The 18,676-nt window shown below is 47.2% G+C and overlaps 2 protein-coding genes across 2 annotated transcripts in view; one reads left to right on the top strand and one right to left on the bottom strand.

Moving 5' to 3' along the window:
• The window catches only part of LOC311024078 (uncharacterized protein), a 31,929-nt gene extending 29,966 nt beyond the window's left edge, over positions 1–1,963 (top strand). Inside the window, exons 10-11 of the mRNA XM_084026286.1 lie at positions 23–119; positions 227–1,963. Of these exons, the coding sequence (XP_083882412.1) occupies positions 23–119; positions 227–394 (265 nt within the window). The 3' untranslated portion in view covers positions 395–1,963. The remainder of the gene's footprint in view (positions 1–22; positions 120–226) is intronic.
• Positions 1,964–2,155: 192 nt separating this feature from the next.
• The window catches only part of zfpm2a (zinc finger protein, FOG family member 2a), a 118,643-nt gene continuing 102,122 nt past the window's right edge, over positions 2,156–18,676 (bottom strand). The window contains 3 exon segments of the mRNA XM_084026266.1: positions 2,156–4,771; positions 5,140–5,367; positions 6,022–6,228. Coding sequence (XP_083882392.1) covers positions 2,205–4,771; positions 5,140–5,367; positions 6,022–6,228 — 3,002 coding nt within the window. The 3' untranslated portion in view covers positions 2,156–2,204.

Genomic DNA, 18,676 nt, shown 5'->3' with positions numbered 1-18,676 from the left:
AACATTTGTGTCGTTTTTAAAGGGACATCACAAAGTTTAAGCCCCTCTCCAGCAGGACGTCTGTGAGCGTGATCACTGGGGATTCCTTTGACCAGGAAATGCCAGAACATCTAAACCAGGTCAGGGTGTTTACTGCACAACTCCACGACGCGTCACTAACTCCTGTACAAATCTGTAGTCACGGGTTTCATAAAACTCACGGTAAATCATCTTTCCCCTGCACCAGATGGTAGCTAAGCTTCAAAAGAAGTTCCTGGAGGAGTCCTACCCATCAGCCAATCACATTCACATAAAAGGAGCAGACCGGCGAATGATCTACACGAAGCCATCTGCCATCAGCCAGCACCTGAGGAAGCTCGTCAACCAACGACAAGCCAAACAGCGAAGCGAGTGACCCATGGCCAACATGCAACAATAGCACGGACAGGGACGGGGTAAACATTGAATATGTTTAAATATTCAATAAAATATTCAAACTATCTTTTTCACTATTTGACTTTTTTTTTTACCTTTCCCTGCAGCCATCTATAGATATTGTGTAGATGTCTGCTGAGGTTCATCAAGAAGTGAATTTTTCAACATATTTTGCGTCATTGGAAGCTTTTAAATTGAAAGTAACTGGAGGGTATTCAGTGTGATGAAATACTTGCTGTCTTAGGGTCCAGAAATCTTATCTGTTAAGTTGTTATTTCAGTCTCTTTGCATGATTGGCCAGAGACAAAAATTAATACATTACTCCTTATCAATGTAAAGGCCACACACGCGACTGCTCAACCCCGATACGTTTGAAAACATGTCCTTCAGTTCAGTCTTCATATTCTGCCTCGTTGTAGCCGCAGGGAAAGGGACATCGAGTTCCTCTCTCTCCGTTCCGTCGGCTCATTTTGTTGCTTGCATATAATTGAGTTACATCACAATCAGATGGAGACCTCCATCTTTGGACCTGCGTTGATTTGATCCATTTTATAATTTGCAAACGGATGAGTCAACACATACTTTATTTCTATTTTGAACTGTGACATGGCAAACATAAACTGTTTTGATGATACAGAAATGTGAAAGAAAGACCAGACAGCAGTGGTTTATCCTGAGGATTTAAGTTTAATTATGACACCACATCAAAATAAAAATTTCCAACAGATCTGGAATTTAATTCCATCCATATACATGCATAGCAACAACGTTTTAAGAAACATTTTCTCCCATAATCAGGACATTGGAATGATCATTTTACATCAGTATCCCCACTGACCTCCCGCCCATCTTGTTCGTCAGCAATAAACGTAATTCTTGTACAACTTCTTTTTTTTCTTTTTTTTCCCTACGGGGGTTACAAATAATTATATGCACAGTCCCCCATTTCATAATACTGCTTTCAGTAATGTTCCCCTCATTTACAAAGTATTGCATTGAGAGCAAATTTCAAAAAGGGAGACCAAAGTGTATCATCAAACAGAAATACGAGTACTATACAAGAATGCTGCCATCCTCATGAAAACATCCACATCTGAGTTGAAGAAAAGAGACAGGGACAAACAGCCACATATGTATGCAAAGCCATGTGTATATGCCAAAATGTGAGATGCAGGGTTGTGCCTGGTTACCACCCCCAAATGGTGATTTCTTTAAGACAGACAAGTCATTAGTAGCAATCTGCAGGTGACATTTTGGGCATATACAGAAACTGGTACAGCAAATAAGAATACACAAGTGCCTCAGTAGCTATTTTTGTGTCTAAAATGCATCTCATTTTTGTATTGTCTATTTGTTTCATTGAGCCTACACTACAGTGTAAACGATATGTGTGCTACACAAGAATGACTATACAATAACATTACAAACAACTCTGATATAAATTTCATTTTGAATTTAAATTAAGATCACTACTCCTATTAATACTGATTGTAAAATAAATTAATGTGAAAGTGGCACCAATATTATTCTTGATTCATTTTTCTTTTTTTTCTTTTTTAACCAATGGGTTTTTGCATTTTTAAGTCTTAAAACGATGAAAGAAGAAGCTTCTCTTGATTGTCCACAAGCAGCGTTTAGCACTGCGTGATGCACTATTCCAGACACAACAGTGTACCAAAACAAAGGAGAAAAAAGGGGAGGAAAAGTCAGGTTTGGGGGGGGAGTTGGGGGGCTGGGGGGGCTGGGAAGGTTCGGGAGGGAGAAGAAGAACGTGTCTTATTCTTCTCAACTTATTTTACATGCTCCGCAGCATGTGATGAACAGTAAAACTTCTTATGGGTAATAAAGTTTGACAGGTTGTTGAACTGGATGTCACAGAGGCGGCAGTACTTGCCACTTCCAGAGCCGTTCACGCCTTTGGTGGCCGTGGGCGGCGCCTCCTCGTTCGGAGACTTGGACGAGGGCGACATGTTCTCGTTGGAGTCGGCCTGGTTCTCGGTGGCCCACGTAGGTGACGGGTTGGGGGGCTGGCCGTCTGCCTGCGGCTGATTCTCCTGCTGCGGGGGAGCTGTGCCTGAACGCTCCTCGGGCTTGTGCCCCCCGTTGACGATGACCATGCCCCGGTTTTTGGGCAGTAGGGGAAGGGGCTCCTTGCCGGGGTGGGGGCAGCCGTTAGCGGCGGGCTGCTGGGCCTGCTCTCTGCTCGTTCCCGTCTCTCCTCCTCCTCCTGTGCCTCCTCCCCCGTTAACGCTCTGCTCCTGCTCGCTGGCCTCTCCCTGCATCACTGGTCCCCCAGTCACATAATCGGTTGGCTTTATCCCAAAATACGGCGATATTTGCTCGGGACCTTTCACCTTCTTTATTGCTCCGGGATAAAGGCAGTGGGGCAGAAACATATTCTTGTTCTCGTCTTTTGATGGGATGAGCTGGGGCTCAGCAAAAGGCTTTAGCCCCGGCACGGTCCCCAGGTGAGGGGGGAACATGCCTCCATTCTGCACCATCACCTTCCCGTTGCCGTTCTTCTCACATTTGCCTGGGCTCTTATCGTAGACGTCATCGGGCTTGTTACTGCCTTCGCTCTTCACATCTGGGAACATCGGCTCCACGCTGCCAATCTCGTTGTGTTGTTGCTGCTGTTGTGGCTGTTGTTGTTGGGCGGCGGCGGCGGCGGCTGCGGCCGCAGCAGCGGCGGCTGTTGCAGGGCAAAAGTTCTGTTTGTGCGCCAGGTAGTTCTCCACTTTGTTAAAACTGATCTTGCACACGGCACATTCGTGATAGTCCAACAGTCTTTTAGGGGAGCTACATGTCTTGTCGGAGACTGGCGAACACTTTTTGCTGAGATCGATGGGAGCGTCCAGCTCCTGCTGCTCCACCGTATTGCATTTGGGAGCCAGGATCGGTTTAGTGACGGTCAGAGAGGCCTCCAGGTGTTTGGGTACCATACCGGGGAAGATGTCACAGCGAGGGTGGAAGCGCTCTGCTAGGCTCTCCACAGCTTCCTGGGATGTACAAGGGTTCATGGGAGGAACGCCGAGGAAACCTGGCTGACCCATAGGGGGCCTCTGGTGGTCCTGGTCTGGGAGACACATCTCGTACATCTTCCTGCGTTTGCGGGCCCGTATGGTTCTCTGCATGGAGGGTACCTTGTTGCTGGACATGCGTTTCATGGGCGGGTCGTGACGGGTGGCACAGTAGTACTGCTTGTGGACCATGAAGGTCTCGTGACGGCTGAAGGTGATGTTGCAGGCTTCGCAGGTCGTCTTGTTCGGGTCATTGTCGCTCTCCACCAATCCCGTACTGGGGCTCTTCCCCTCCACCTGCTTGCCGTTCAGCCTCTCCTCGGCCCCCGTTGGGGTGGAGACCTTCTTCACCTGTCCTGCTAGATCCTTCTCCGGCCCTTTAGCCCCGGCGTTGATCATGTCCATCACGTTGGAGTTCAGACAGGCGGACTGCATGAGGTGGTTGTCGGCGTCCGTAGGGTGGCAGCCGGTCAACATGCCGACAGAAGTGTGACCACTGTTGGGGCTCACCGCCTCGGGGACCTTATCTGAGAGGGCGGAGAAGTCGGGGGACTTTGCCATGTGTTGCCAGCGGCTGTTACAGTAGTGCTTTTTGTGGACCAAGTAGTTGTCCAGGTTGCTGAAGGTGATATTGCATTCGAAACAGGTGGCCCCTTTGGGCATGAGAGGACTGTAGATGACAGGAGGATAGCTGTTCCCTCCATGGCGCAGCCTCCGGTGAACTAGCTCTGACATTTTCGCCAGAATCTCAGAAGCCTGCGGGACCACTGAAATGTCTTGGGAGAAAGCAAACTGAGACAAGAAGGGGCCCATGGGAAATGTAGGCATGTTATGCTGCACAGGGGAGGAGGCCAGCCGGGGGCTGGAGGGCTCAGACTTGATCCGAGTGTAAGAAAAACTGGCTTTGCTGCCTGGGTGGGCCTCTCCCTTCTGAACAGACAGCATGGGCTTCTTCTCAGCCTTGTCAGTCTCTCCGTCTGTGCTGGTCTCCTTGTTGAGGGTCCCTTTGGGACTTCCCAGCAGAGCATCCTTCCTGTTGGCCAGCTCAGCGCGGGCCTGCTGCTGCTGCTGCTGGAGGCTTTCCTCCGGCCCCCTGGGGGAATGCTCGGTGCCGTCGCCTTCCCTGTGAAGTTTGCCGCCGTGCCCATGTAAGTCCTGATGCTGTAAGAGTTCCCTGTGGCTCTGGAAGCTGATATGGCAGTGATTGCATCTGAAGGCCGCCTGTGACAGGTGAGACATGATGTGATGCTGGAATGTAATAAGAGAATCTGCTGTGTAGTTACAGATTGTGCATTTCAAGCTGGTGCCAGGAGGGAGGCTCTCTTCCATTTTGACACCTGTGAAGGAGATAAAAGGGAGAAATGCTCAGAATCTCGCCTCCCACTTCTCCTTTAGAGTTAACTGTAGAAACCATCAAACGCTCATGCATTATGCCAGGCTTATTCCCATCCACTAGATATTTTTTTTTTTTTTTTTTGCTCAAGGATAAACTGTCAACTGTGGTAGCTGACAGGAGGATATGTATATTTTTGAAAAGAAATGACAGTCATTTTTTCCCCAACCTGTGTAGGAACTCTGTCCTTGTGTCATTTCTTTTTCTAAAACACTTTTTTCAGACCCCTTTTCTTTTAAGAGTTAATTGAAATTACGATATAAAAAATGAGTTTCTGCTCAAAACTCTCTGATCCACGCCGTTGCCACTCACCACTGTGTGAGGTGCTCAAGTGCATTTCCAGGGCCCTGGCTCCGGAGAAGCTCTTGTTGCACTGTGGGAAGGGGCACATACTGGGGGTCTGATGGGGACCGGTGTCGTTCTCCTCCACCACCGTCTCTGGCTCCCTCAGTCGCCCGCTGCAATAGTACATCAGATGGGCCTGCAGGTTCCTCTCACTCCGAAACCAGATCCCACATGCCTTGCAAGGGAAGATGTCCTCTGGAGGGGACAAGGGAGGGGACAAAGGGGACATGATATCAGGACATATATATATATATATATAGTACTTTCATATTTATGCATAAGCATAAAGATAAAGAGCTTGTACACACACACACACACATACTCCTCTTCTCTACTTCTACAGTTCTGACTCTCAAAGCCTCCGTTAAAAGGCTTTTCCACCAAATCCTCAGCTGCTGCGTATCGCTGTGTTGCTACCACTCGGTTGGTGCCCTTTCTCAAGGGCAAACAAGAACACTGGACCATCTGCTTACAGAAGCCTCCCTGTTGAGCTGAACCCAGATAGCCCTTCGCTAAGTAAACAAACACACTATTTGCATGAGGCGTGTATTTTGCAATTAACACGTTAGTTCGAGCCTCCGTGTGTTTATGTGAACCCAAAAACTTGAAGGTCGATGGCTCTTATCTCCGGCGCAGAGACTCATCTGGGTTAATCTACGCCCGGCGGAGACGACGCTCCTTGTTAAGCAGGTGACTGAGTGCAGGCGGCCTGGTGTGTGCGTGTGTGTGTGTGTGTGTGTGAGAGAGAGAGAGAGAGAGAGAGAGAGAGAGAGAGAGAACAAGAGCATGCATGTGTGATTTTGCAGGTCTAAACAAAAGCACGTCTCGTTCCAGCTCTCGGACACTCACTGTTGACGATGGCGGTGGGCAGGATGGACGCCATGGCGGCCTGCTGCGGCAGGAGCTGGATGCTGTCCAGCAGCCTGGCTGGGTACATGCCCTCGCTCAGAGACATGTGGTTCACCGCCTGCAGGCGCGAGTCAAAGTCCACCGCAAACGCCACCAGCTCCTCGCCCTCCATCATGTTCTTGGTGGTGGTGCACCATAGCTGGCCACCTGGACAACACGGAGATAGAGGAAGACATTTTTTAAATCCCCCGCAGGCAGAGATGGAAAAGAGCTTTGCTGCAGGTACACATGAGTAATAGTGCACTTAAATGTCAGGGGCGTTATGCAACATCAGAACTTTATTTGTGTGCGCCTTGGGTGGCGTGCACAATATCTGGGCGACTCAGCATTTCAGCGTTGCATAACAGCATGTTGTTACAGGAGGGGACTGGAGAGTGGGATTGCTGTTTGAGGTCCTTACAGCGTTGAAAAATGACATTTAAGCATTTGGCAGCAACACGTCTTTCAAAAAATAATAGACAGAGGATGCAGTCGAGCGGTTTGTTGAGCAAGGGCGATTCCCTTTGCACGGGAAAGTGTTCGACACTGTTTCTAGAGAGACACGCTGCTCTTTCACTTTTTAAATGTCATTTTGCAACGCTACGTGCACTTTGAATGAAATTCCATTCACCTCCATTGTTTGGACGAGGAAGCAGGAATCTCAGAGATGGATGTTAAAATAAACACCAAAATCATGCAGCCAATTAATTAATAAATAAATGAGAAAATATGTTTTGGAGTCCTTTTAAGAGGTCATTTCTTTCTTTTGACTGTCACTCAAAGCTCGTTTTAGGCTACCGACGCTCGCATCCAGAAGCGAGGCGAACCTCGGCTGGTGGTAAAACTGTAGCCTGCAGTGCTGTTGTCAGCTGCAACACTGAGACAGGTCCTTCATATTATTAGATTGTTGTGTTTTGGGATTAAGCGTTCCTCTGAAATCTTCTGAACATATTCATTAAGTCAGAGAAAGGGGGAGGGGGGGGGGGGCAGGAGGGGGGGGGGGGGGGCAGGAGGAAGGAAGGGGGTGGAGAGAGAGTGAAGGTTTTAGCTTAGATAATATTTATCTCAGCACATGACAGGCTTTTCAGCTGCACTTCATTTTCCATTGAAGAGATTAAAGTTTTTAATATGACTATTTACAGAAATCTGGCTGGGGAGATAACAACAAACTATGATACGCTCCTGCTAAATGGCAGAATTAGGACATTGTTTCTGAGGGAGGCTGGACAATTAATTAAAGCGTGCTGTTAGCTTTTATAGATGTGCAAACATAGCGACGGAGTGTCAGGCTGAGAGGGGACATGTGATTTGAGCCCTGGCTGATGTGGAATAAAGAGAGTCCTGAGGAGTAGGTGTGGAGGCAGGGGGGGGGGACAGCGGCTAGAAAGCCCCCCCACACATGTGGAACACTGATTACTCCTGTTTACACAAAAGCCGACCAAGCACCAGGTTTTAAAACCGCCCCTGTAGACACGCTGAAGGTGCTCGAGTACGGCTCCGTATGAAAACAATCCCCTTTTCTTGTGGATTTGCTAAAAATGGGGGAAACTATAGGCCACCATGACTTACCCCCTCCTACCCGACATGCTTTATGCATCAATCGTTCAGTTTCTCCCCATTATTTTAATTTGAAATTGAATATTTCCGATTTTTACACCCACTGTTTTTGATTAAAACCTTTCTAGCTTCTCTATCTGCTGGTGAAGCAGTGAGAATTAGACCAGCACAAACGTGTCAAAGGAGTGAAATGGTATTAAAATATGCTATCTTTCAGACTCCCATTTGTGTGCAGGCTTCCTCCCCGTGAGTGTGTGTGTGTGTGTGTGTGTGTGTGTGTGTGTGTGTGTCAGCGCCACTTTAAAGAGCAGTGCCTATCTGTTGGCCAATCTGCGGTGACGAGACACACACTTCAGGCCCGTGCCACTTCATCGTTTTGATTCTGTCATACCACACACTGCCTGGAGAGGCCCTTTGAATTTTTATCTCCTAATTAAAATAACAAAACTCCTCTCCACTGTCTGCCCAAGTTACCATCAAGGTAGATACAAACTGCCACTGACAATGGCGGGGGGGAATATATCGCAGTCATAGCCACAAAAGTTTCCCTTCCTCTGGATGGATCTTTTAGTTCACACGCGCTCAGCTTACAAAGAGAATTAGGAACTAGGCTCTGCCGACGCTCCGATACAAATCAGTGGGTTTTTCTTTTTCTCCTTTTTTTTTATTTTGTGGATCAATCCAAATCAAAGATACTGCACGAAGCAGATTAAATGTGTGTGTGTGTTTTTTAACTGCATTTTGACGGAGGAATATGCACTCCGATTGCATCCCTTCAGCCAAGAATGCTACAGATCCATCTGTTGTGTGTGAGAATGCTGGAAGTGAGTTTTAGGACTGCGTGTCCCAGTTTTTACTGAGCAACGCAAAACACTGAGGCAGCACTTGTTACAGTCACTCAACCAAGACAGGCTAGTAGCAGACATGTGCTCGGGCTGCAGGATTATGGTTTAAACTACACCGAGGTTGTCATCACAATTAGAAATGAGAGCTGTGTCTCTCAGATTTAAGGCACTTTTATATCTATATTTGGACTTCTTTTCTGAGTAGCCTCACCTAAGTAATTTAGGAATTTAATATACAAACATGCGATTAACTGCAGCCGTGACAAGTGTGCACACAATGAAATGCCTACGGTGCATGAACGCTCTGGCCACACATGGCGTCTGCATGCATTTGGAGGTGTAAGGCGTAGAAAGCAGCGAGGCGTCAGGTGGGCAGTCGACAAAACCAGTATTCCATGCAGGGGCTCAGTCTAAAGCCTGGTCATGGCTGTTTCCCTCCGACAACCTTTCCATGACAGGTGATTTAAATCACAGAAACACAGGTGAGCCGGCTAAAACAATGGCATGAAAGAGGCAGCTGCGGGGGGTCAAGGGTCGGAGCGAGGGAGCAAAAAACCGCAAGTCGCGAAAAACTGGGGGAAAGGCTGGTAAAAGTGCAGCTCGTGATTTGCACTTGTTTGCCTGCTAACTGTCTGCAGTGAGCTGCCTTTGTGCAGTGGCCAATGCAGTTGGAATGAAGGCTATTGTCTAAATCCTCCTGCAGAGCACCTGATAAAAGAATAAAGAACTATGACATATTCTAAAAACAATGGAGGAATTAAGGGGAGACAATAGGCCAGCTGCCTCATTAAAACAATCAAAAAACGGCATCCTGTACGTAGTCCAGATAATTAAAAACCACTGCTTCCTACAGTCTCTCAATACCATAGCCACCAGCTCGCCGAGGCCCCGAGACTATGGCTCTGCTGGCTAAATGCCCTCTTCCCTCTCCTTCCCTTTGATTAATGCTTTATTTGAACGTGCAGTTGAAGATGAACATATGAAGGAATTCATGAAACAAAAATTATAATGCAAACCCCTTTCCCCTTCTGTAAGCACTTATAAACTAATCAAATGTCTCAGGATGAATCACAGAGACTCGGGGCGCGTGTCGCCTCCCCTCCCCCCCTTTATTTTTTTTTTGTTGCCTAAAGCCCCGAGAGATTTCAAAGTGCAGGCATCACAGGGCAATTTTTAATTTCCTCACTTTAAATGACTTTATAAGAAAACGGATGTGTACAGTATCTGTGTATGTATGGGGGGAGGCAGGGAGAATGGGGCATGAGATACTTGAGCGGTGAATTATTTTTATTTATTTATTTTCTGGCTCCCTGCAAACCCGCCGCCGCCGCCACCGCCACCGTATCTTAATGAAGCCGCAAACAAATCTCTCATGCCTCGCGCAAAAAAAAAGCTGAGAGACAACAAAGCAGGCAGAAATAACAGAAGGGCCCGGATAATTAAACTGGCCTGAAGACAGGTATTCAAATGTTGGTGTGTAAACAGCACAACTCTTTAATAGTTTAGCTGTAAAATGCGTAGTTAAGCACATCAGCACTTGCCTCTCCCATCTGTCCAAACACATTATCGTTGCAGAGGCCATTACAGCGCTGGAGTACAGTCCCGCTGCACCGCAGCCACGTTTTTACAGGGAGGGGTTGGACTGACAGCGGCACCGTTGGCGTTACCTGAACCCAGCGAGGGGTCATGTATAATAAAGCACTTTGAAGTAAAAGATTTGTACATTTTAAAGAACAAAAAAAAAGTTTCAAACCATCTAATTTCCCCTTTTGTCAAGTCTGGTGCTGATTTGCTCTTTTTTTTCCTTCCTCTCCTTGGTTTGGTAATTCTGCTCCTTTAAGTTCTCGTCTCCGTCTATTGGCTCTGCGTTAACTGCCGGTCTTAATTGTGAAGTGAGGCTAGTGGCGCCTGAAGCCACAGGGAGGGTTGTAATTAAAGACCTCTACTCTTCTTGTCTTCAAATCAAGTCCAACTCCTCCTGGTCATGAACGAGCTCCTCACACCTACGAATATCAAGTAGCTGCGTTGGTGTTGTCGGCCGCCGCCTGCCGCTCATTTGATTTCCAACACAGCTTTATCACAGGAGGAGCGAATTAGTCACCAGTCAACTTCCCTGGATCTTGTGGAGAAAAATTGTATCCCAAAAAATGTGTGGATGAATAATATCTGTATCTGGCAGCAGACAGGTGCAGATACACACAACGCTAAACAAAGCTTCCTCATGAATACTGGTAAATATTTGGACTGTTTCTGGATCGTCAGAGTTGAACACATTAGGATGACTCATGGCCGTGCGACAATCCCTCGCAAGCAAGAGAGAGAGAGGGAGGAAAACGCTGAGTTGGACCCGAGCAGGGGAACATCATTCACAGGGTCAAACAAGCTTACTATTATTGACGGTACACTAAACTAGAATTAGCTGACTCTACTATTATTTCAGTAAGGCACTGACACAGATTGACTCTCTCCCACTCTGTCTCTCCTCCTCCTCCTCCTCCTCTTCCTCCTCCTCATGTTAGGACTCCGCCACTGGGAGGCACTCTTCTCATGCTGAAGCTGCAGCCGGTGGATGCCGCGCTGTGATGATGCAGAGACGCCTCAAACATGGCTGAGCAGCGTAGACGCCAGTCTGCCTGTACGTCCTCGCAGGTAGGTGCTAAAGATCTTACTCTCATGAGGAAATGTATTCGGATCAAAACAAATTCTTCCCGCCTTATTTCCACTTGATCATTGCTGTTGTGTAAGCTTAAACGTGGGACTAAAATCCTTTTTTTTATTTTTTTTTAATGTTTAATAATCATTTGTCTGTTGTTGCTGTCTATAATGCCAGCATTTAAAATATTTTTTATATTTAAAACATTTCAAAATTGCAGCAGGAATTTTTATTTATTTTTTTCCAGAAGAATAAATACAGTTTGGTAAATATGTGTTTACAGAGCCCTGACTCGCCTTGTCTAGCCTGACACCCACAAAACCCCCACATTTCCCCTCCTTTTGCACTACAGCGTCCAGACTAATTTTAGCATCAAGTGTTTTTGCAGATATAGCCAGTACCGAGAGCTCATGGATGGCCTCGAGCGGATGGCATGCGGGTCAGAATCCACAAATTAAAAAGTCCTCCCAGGGGAGCGTCGTGCGAGCCGCTCTCTCTATAGTATACATTCACAGGCAACAAAGACATAAAAGCAGCACAGCAGCGAACAATGTCATTCAACACACGTTTATGAACTGTTTGAAGGTACAGGAACAGTTGGGGGAGGAGGGGGGAGGAAATCCAGCAACGATGTGATTCAGCAAATGTTTTACTGAGTAAAAATTAAATGTTTCACTTTGAAATTAAAAGACGTTTCTCCGGCTGGTCTCTGGAGACTCTTTCTCTACACAGTGAGAACGACACGGGCAGGAGGATGTTTGCCTGGTAATAGTGTTGTAATCATTTTGAGAGAGAGAGAGAGAGAGAGAGAGGGAGGAAAAAAAATAGAGGCGTGAATTAGCAGCTATTTTGCTCTATTAGAGAGCAGGGACAGAGTTTTAATATTTCAATCATAAATTCTGATTCACATTTATTAGTATTCAACAGAGGAATATTTTACACTCCGCACGTCACCTGATTTTTAAACAAACTATTTTGAGAAGCACCAAAAAAAATCTAAATTATTCACTTTTTTCCCCCCAAAAATAAAAAAAGATAAAGTTCTCCCGTAAACCATCGAGGACAGTTTACACTTTCTATATTGCAGGTGACACATGTGAGTTCAGTGCTGTCAGTCTGAGACAATAACAGCCACAACATTCCTACACTACAAAGCTGTTCTCCCTCATTAGCTGCCACACAGTCAGCTCCTCCCCGTCCACGGCGACGTGGAGGAGACTATTAAAGGGAAGCTCTGACTGCCTCCACACTGCTTTATTCTTTATTTGGACAGGTTTGTCCCATTGAGCACTCTATTAGCTCTCCTTCTCAGCGGGTAGTGCTGCCTGTGTCCTGGTTGTGGCCGGTCGACATGTGTTTACTGCGGCCCCTGCTGCGGCGGCAGGCTGGTCGGGGGCCCGTCCTGACCGAGCCCTGCTAATGGGACCAGAAGACCCCTCGTGACAGGGCGCCGCTGTGTTGAGCACCGTAGCAGACCCTCCTTACCCCTCCCTCCCCTCCAGCTGCGGCCCCGTGGCCCATGTCCCCCCCCCCCCCCCCCCCCCCTACCCATCATGCCTCGGCGGGAGCAGGTGAACGGCGGAGGGCCAACCGCCGGTGAGCTCGGTGTTTCCTGGGAGGGTGGCACGCCATCGCCACGCGCCTCAGTGGTTCCTCCAACATGGCTCCGGCCCTACGCCACATGGGCTGGCTTGCCAGTCCGTGTGTTTTTTAGGAGTGTGTGTGTGTGTGTGTGTGTGTGTGTGTGTGTGTGTGTGTGTGTGTGTGTGTGTGTGTGTGTACGGTGGATGCCAGCCCTAATGCAAATGCTTGCCGTTTAAAAAATGGGAGCCTCTGTCTCTCCTCTTTGGAAAGGTCTATTTTGGCCTTCTGGTGCTGGCAGTTCTATTTTTCCTCCCCAGACGGACGGAGAGCCAGGGAGATGCACCTGTCATCCATTTTGAAATTCAACATTATTGATCTGGTTACGAGGGAGGGGATTTAGGAAGTTGCGTGCCTTTGTTCACAAATGCTCGTTGATTTGTACTGTTTATAAAAAACCCTCCTGTTTTGCAGTGTTTCCGTGCCTTAATACAAGCGTGCTGATTTAGCAGCAATACACAAGAGAAAATACACACACTCTGACACACACACACACACACACACCGGTGCGACATCCCAGCATGCCCTCTGTCTCTGCACCCCTGTAATTCTACATATTGCTTAAAGTATGCGCTAATTAAATTTTCTGTCGTTTTGCGAGAGAAATAAATAATCTGCAGCTAAAAGGCCTAATTGCGTTTGTCACATTGTGTCTCGGTGGCTGGTGCATCGGGAGCACAGCCGCTGCCCTTGCTCATTGCCATTCTGTCGTCCTGGCAAGCCCCCGCGCTGCCCCAGGTATCACCACGCGGCCATCTGGAGCCGACATCTGTCTCTCTATTGATCACAAGGGTTTAGCACTTGATCAAACAGACTGCGACAGGAAATTGCTCTTTTCCCCACAGAAAAGGCCAATCGCCTGCGTGAGGGTAATAGAGTGGAACTGAGTTGCAGCACCAGCGCGGTGGGCAGGCGGGCAGGCGGGCGCAGGCACAGCCAGGCGGGCGGGCGGGCGGGCGGGCAGGCAGCGGCACGGCGGTGTCAGCCGCTGTGGAGGTGGAGTGCAAACGTCCACTGCCACGCTAACGAGAGCATGTTTCTAACCTTTCTTGCTACGGCAGCGCTTGTGTAACCACAGTAACACATTATAATCCACAATCCACACATTTAGAGTAGTTTTTTTCCCACTGTGAGCACATGATTGAAAATCTGTGTATGCATGCAGAAGATGAGACCATCACATGTGACAAAAAAAAAAAGAAAATTCATTTGAAGAGTTCTTTCAAGTCATTCAGGTAAATGAGTAAGCCAGCAGCTGTCTGAAAGTGTTAGAAAAGCTGGATGCAAGTGAAATATGCTACATGATAAGTACACCAGATGGTTGGGAAATTAATGTATTTCTTCTGAAAAAAAAATTAAAATAATTGAGCAATAACATCAGGACTGCATTCTGATATGTGGGAGAGCTTTTCTGTCGGTTTTCATTACAATTAATACACGACAGAAGGGGATTTCTAGCAGTGTAGAAACCTGTAAAAAAAATAAAATAACGCGTTCAATATGTAACCGAGCACCCGGGCTCAATAGTGGGAAATCCCTGCAGTTGTCTCCTGCTCGCTGGCATCCCCAGTGGAGTTCAACACACTATTAGCGCCCGAGGTGAACGGCTCCTGAATGTGTGTTACACTGTGTTAGCCGAGGCTGCGGTCCACATCTAAAATAGTGGGCTTCTCTCTGCTCAGGCATGCTTTCCAGGCACTCGCTGTAACACCATGTTTAGCAAGTATGGACAATTTGATACTGAAGGTGACATTTATTCAGCATTGTCGCAAATATTTAATTGTTCCTGCAGAGAGCGAGATATGTTTCCCCTTGCCTACAGTGCTGGGATCGTCCTCTAGAATATGATGCAAATTTGGGATGAAGCAACTAATTCCTCCCTTGCACCCCTGTACAACCCCCCCACCCACCCTCAATCCTCCGCCAGCCTCCATCCTCCCCAGACACGAAGGATTCTGATTAATCGTGTGACCGCCCCTCGTTTTGCATTTTACACAATCTCGCGGCGCCACGGTGAGATGTGTGAGGTGTTTCGCCACTTTTGGCAAGCTGAAAAGATGTAGCCCAAGGAAGAACAAGTCGAAAGTATGAGAGGAGAAAAAAAAAAAAAAAATATGACCAGGGGATGTGATAAAAAATTATCAGCCAGTGTGTTTTCCTGTTTGGTTTTAATCTACATTTAATTAAATTCTTATCTGCTGTGTGCTTATGGCTGCATTTGAATGGCGAGGCTGCATTCATTATGAATGGTAAAATTGAACTCAGTACATTGTGTGTGGCCCAATAAAGAAACAAGGCTCTTATTGCGGGTGCATGCGCAAGCTCCGACAGACATGCGGAGAGAGGGGGAAAAAAAATATAAGTCAATTAAGATCGGTCTTTAAATTACCGCTGTATCAAAACAAGGGGTGGGAGCATGCTCCATAATAGAATCCTGACAGGGGAGAGGCAGCGCGGTCGACTGCTGTTAATATATACATCCCATTTGATGCAGCCAATTGTATTAACCTGTTTACAGGATGCACACAGTCGATGCACGGCAGATTTACTGGTCTGTCATGATAGTTCATAATCGAAGGTGAAGAAGGAAAAAAAGAACTTCACTGAATATAGAGGTCAAACGGGCTGTATTACAGGAGTTCCTCGTAAAGATGCCGTTTATCTGAATGTTAGAGGTCAGCAGCAAAGGTCAGCGACAGAATGTGTAGACAATATGGAGCATATAGTGAAGAGTTAAATCCAAAAGGGGGGGTGGGGGGGTGGGGGGGGATTGTAATGCTATTGACAAAAGACACACAGCTTATAACAGGCGGGCGGGCGGTATTTCATAAGCTAAGAACAATATCCCATAGGCAGCACCCCGGAAAACGTCGGGAAAGGACCCTGAGCCGACACTACAAAGTTGGGCCCAGGCAAAATCCCTAAATCTTCCCGTTTGCTTATTCCGAGCAGTGTTGGGGTGGGGTGGGGGCTCCATGCTGCCTGCCCATGTTTACAGAGCCGTTCTCATCTCTAGGCCTTGCTCATCCACGGCGCTGACACACGGTGTCGACATGATTAGGGGCCTGCCTTTGCATAGGGCTGCATGTGTGCGGGGTTGGGGGGGGGGGGGGGGGGGGTGGAGGATCGGCAGATGAATGACTTTGGTGCATCGGAGAGGGATCACAGCAGATAATCGCTCCCGACTGCTGCGCCGGAGCTCTCAGATCTGGTCTTTAAAATAATGTTCGAAGTCAAGTCTCCCCAAAGCTTTTTCTTCTTTTTTTTTTTTTTTTTTGTTGCAGGTTATCTTCCTGCATTTTTATGTTTGCTGTTTAAATCTTAACAGGACACGCGCGGCAAAAGGCAGCGCAAATATGTCTGGAGTCGGAGGAACCGGAGTGGAAATGTCATTGCGAGGGGGGGGTTAAGATTAGCTTGGAGCAGGGGCCGAGGAGATGAAACTCCTCTCTGTTCGAGTGGCTTTACGCTCCTCGAGAAGAAACTTGGGAACGTTGGGTTTAACCTTGGGAGGCGGGATCCCGGGTGAGCGAGCTCGGATGGGGATAATGAATCTGACCTCTCGCTAAAGCTGACATCACTCGGTCAAGCGACGAGACAAAACACCAAATCTACTTAAGTCCATTTAAACATGGACCAAACCGCGAGCACGCACACAGTGTGAACACGGGACGACATAAATTCCAATATCATAAATACTGCTATCACACAAACAGAGCAGTCATAAAGTACGGCTGCCTGTGTCTGGGACTATAAACCTCTGGCGGTCCTCATAGGGAATAAACACACATGCACAATTTACTGCATGAGATCTCCCCCCCCCTCCTCCCTTTGTTTATCTTTTAAATAAGCACACTTTATCACCCTCCCGCATAAGCAAATTGCATGCAATGTGTGTTGTTTTAACATTTGATACGCTGTCCAGAAGATTCATTTCTCCACCACGGATTCAATTGTCTCCCGCAATATCCTGCTGCCATAGGCGTCATCAGGCCCCATCACCTGTTCGTTATCGCTGGCCGTCCTGTTTCGGGAGCTCTTGAAACGGTGCCACGGCATTGACTCTCAGTTAACAGCAGGTCTGTGAACTTCTCACGCTTGATGGCGGAGGCTGGAAAATTACGCTAACAACTCATTAACATCATAAAGAGCGTTTTTAAATGGACGGACGACACCTGCAACCTTCATTTGCACACTCGGTATTACCTGTGTTTTTTTTTAAATATTTTTCGCAGATAACGCATGCATTTTTTAACACCTTTTGAGAATATTCATTTTCCCGTGGCTGGATTTAGAATTGGCACCAGTCCTTTTTTTTGTACAATGTACTTAAAAAAAAAAAAAAAAAGGCCACCAGGCCAAAATAATAATTGTCAAAACAGAGAGCTGGCAGAATTCCTAAAGCTGTATGAGTTTGTATGCACCTTTAAAACACACACACACACACACACACACACACACACACACACACACACACACACACACACACACACACACACACAAACAACTGCTATATGCTGTGCCTGAAATAACACATTCCTTTTTCTAATTTCTGTTTGAATATAAAATATTTCCGGGCAGCAGTCAGACATGGACCTCCAGTTACTGGTCCGAATAACAAAGTGCCTGCCTGTCAGTCTGAGACACTTTGCTGGCTGGCTGAACTAAGCTGGTTTAGACTGACAAGTCCTCAACGGTGGCAGCCTCAGCTTCCACTGGCAGGCCTCTGGAGTCCTTCCTCACTGAAGATGACCACGGTCCAGTCAAGTATCCGCGTTCTTTGAAAGCCCCCCTCCCCCTCCTCCTCCTCCTGGCTCTTTTTTCCTTTTAAAGGTCTGAAACAGCCGCTAACTTCCACAGGACGGTAATGCACTCACACCTCATTACAGAGCCACATTATGGACTACAGCAGTAATACGCCTTTAATCTTCTCCAAATCGTTATAAATGTCAAGCCAGGGCCAGGGACTTCCCAGTCTGCTGCACCAGTGGCTTAGCCTGCTATCCCCTCTTTTCTGTATTAGCCATAGCCAGAGAATTACATCCGCTGCCAGATCCCCCTGAAACTTTCAACCCTTTTGTTCCAACATTCAATGCACCATTAACATACGCTTTGAACCCCCCCCCCCCCCCCAAAAAAAGAAGCCCCAAACAGCTAAATATGAAAACAGTAGATACCCCTCCCCGCCCCTCTTCTTTTCCTCCCTTCTAATGAGACCCAACATCCCCGTCTCTCCACTGAAGGATCCAGACTCTCCGTGTGATAGAGAGACTGCGGCTGTTTATTAATAATGAATTTGGATGTTTGCGCGCGCGAATGTTATCAGCGCGCACACAATCCCACCAATAGTTTGCCCTGATGGGGTAGCTGGGTTCCTCATTAGCAGAACATATTTAATCCAGAAGTTTCTTATCAAATGTCACACCTGCATCTCCAAATGGCATTTTCACATTCATTCGCCTGTATTTGGGAGATGAGGCTCCAAGGTGCTTTGCAGAGATTAAGAAGGAGAGAGAGTGCAAGCTTATTTTATCATTTAGCGGGTCTGGAAGGAATCCAAGGAGTTTTTGTCTTGTTGTTGTAATTAGAAAGCCTTTTAAGTGATAACGCCTGCATAGGAATATGAATATGTAGCGATCAGGCCAGTCCCCCCCCCACCACCACCACCACCCTTTCCTCCTCCACCGTCCCCTTCCTCTCTCTCTTCTCTCTTTCTCTTTTTTTAAATTGTTGAATGCTGAGTTTTTGTTCTACGTACAGCAAGGATTAACTCCGAAGCTTCAGAAGTTTAATGAAAGACTTGAAAGTGTGCAGTTCTTCTTCTTGTTTTCCCGACTGTGACAATGTGTCTTTTTTTCCCCCCCTGTGCGATGACATGCGTTCAACTTTTGTCTTTCTACCTGAAGCGTAAAAGGCTGGA

This window comes from Eutrigla gurnardus (assembly GCF_963514095.1).
Source record: "Eutrigla gurnardus genome assembly, chromosome: 14".
Taxonomy (NCBI): domain Eukaryota; kingdom Metazoa; phylum Chordata; class Actinopteri; order Perciformes; family Triglidae; genus Eutrigla; species Eutrigla gurnardus.
This window is presented reverse-complemented; position numbering and strand designations above follow the sequence as displayed.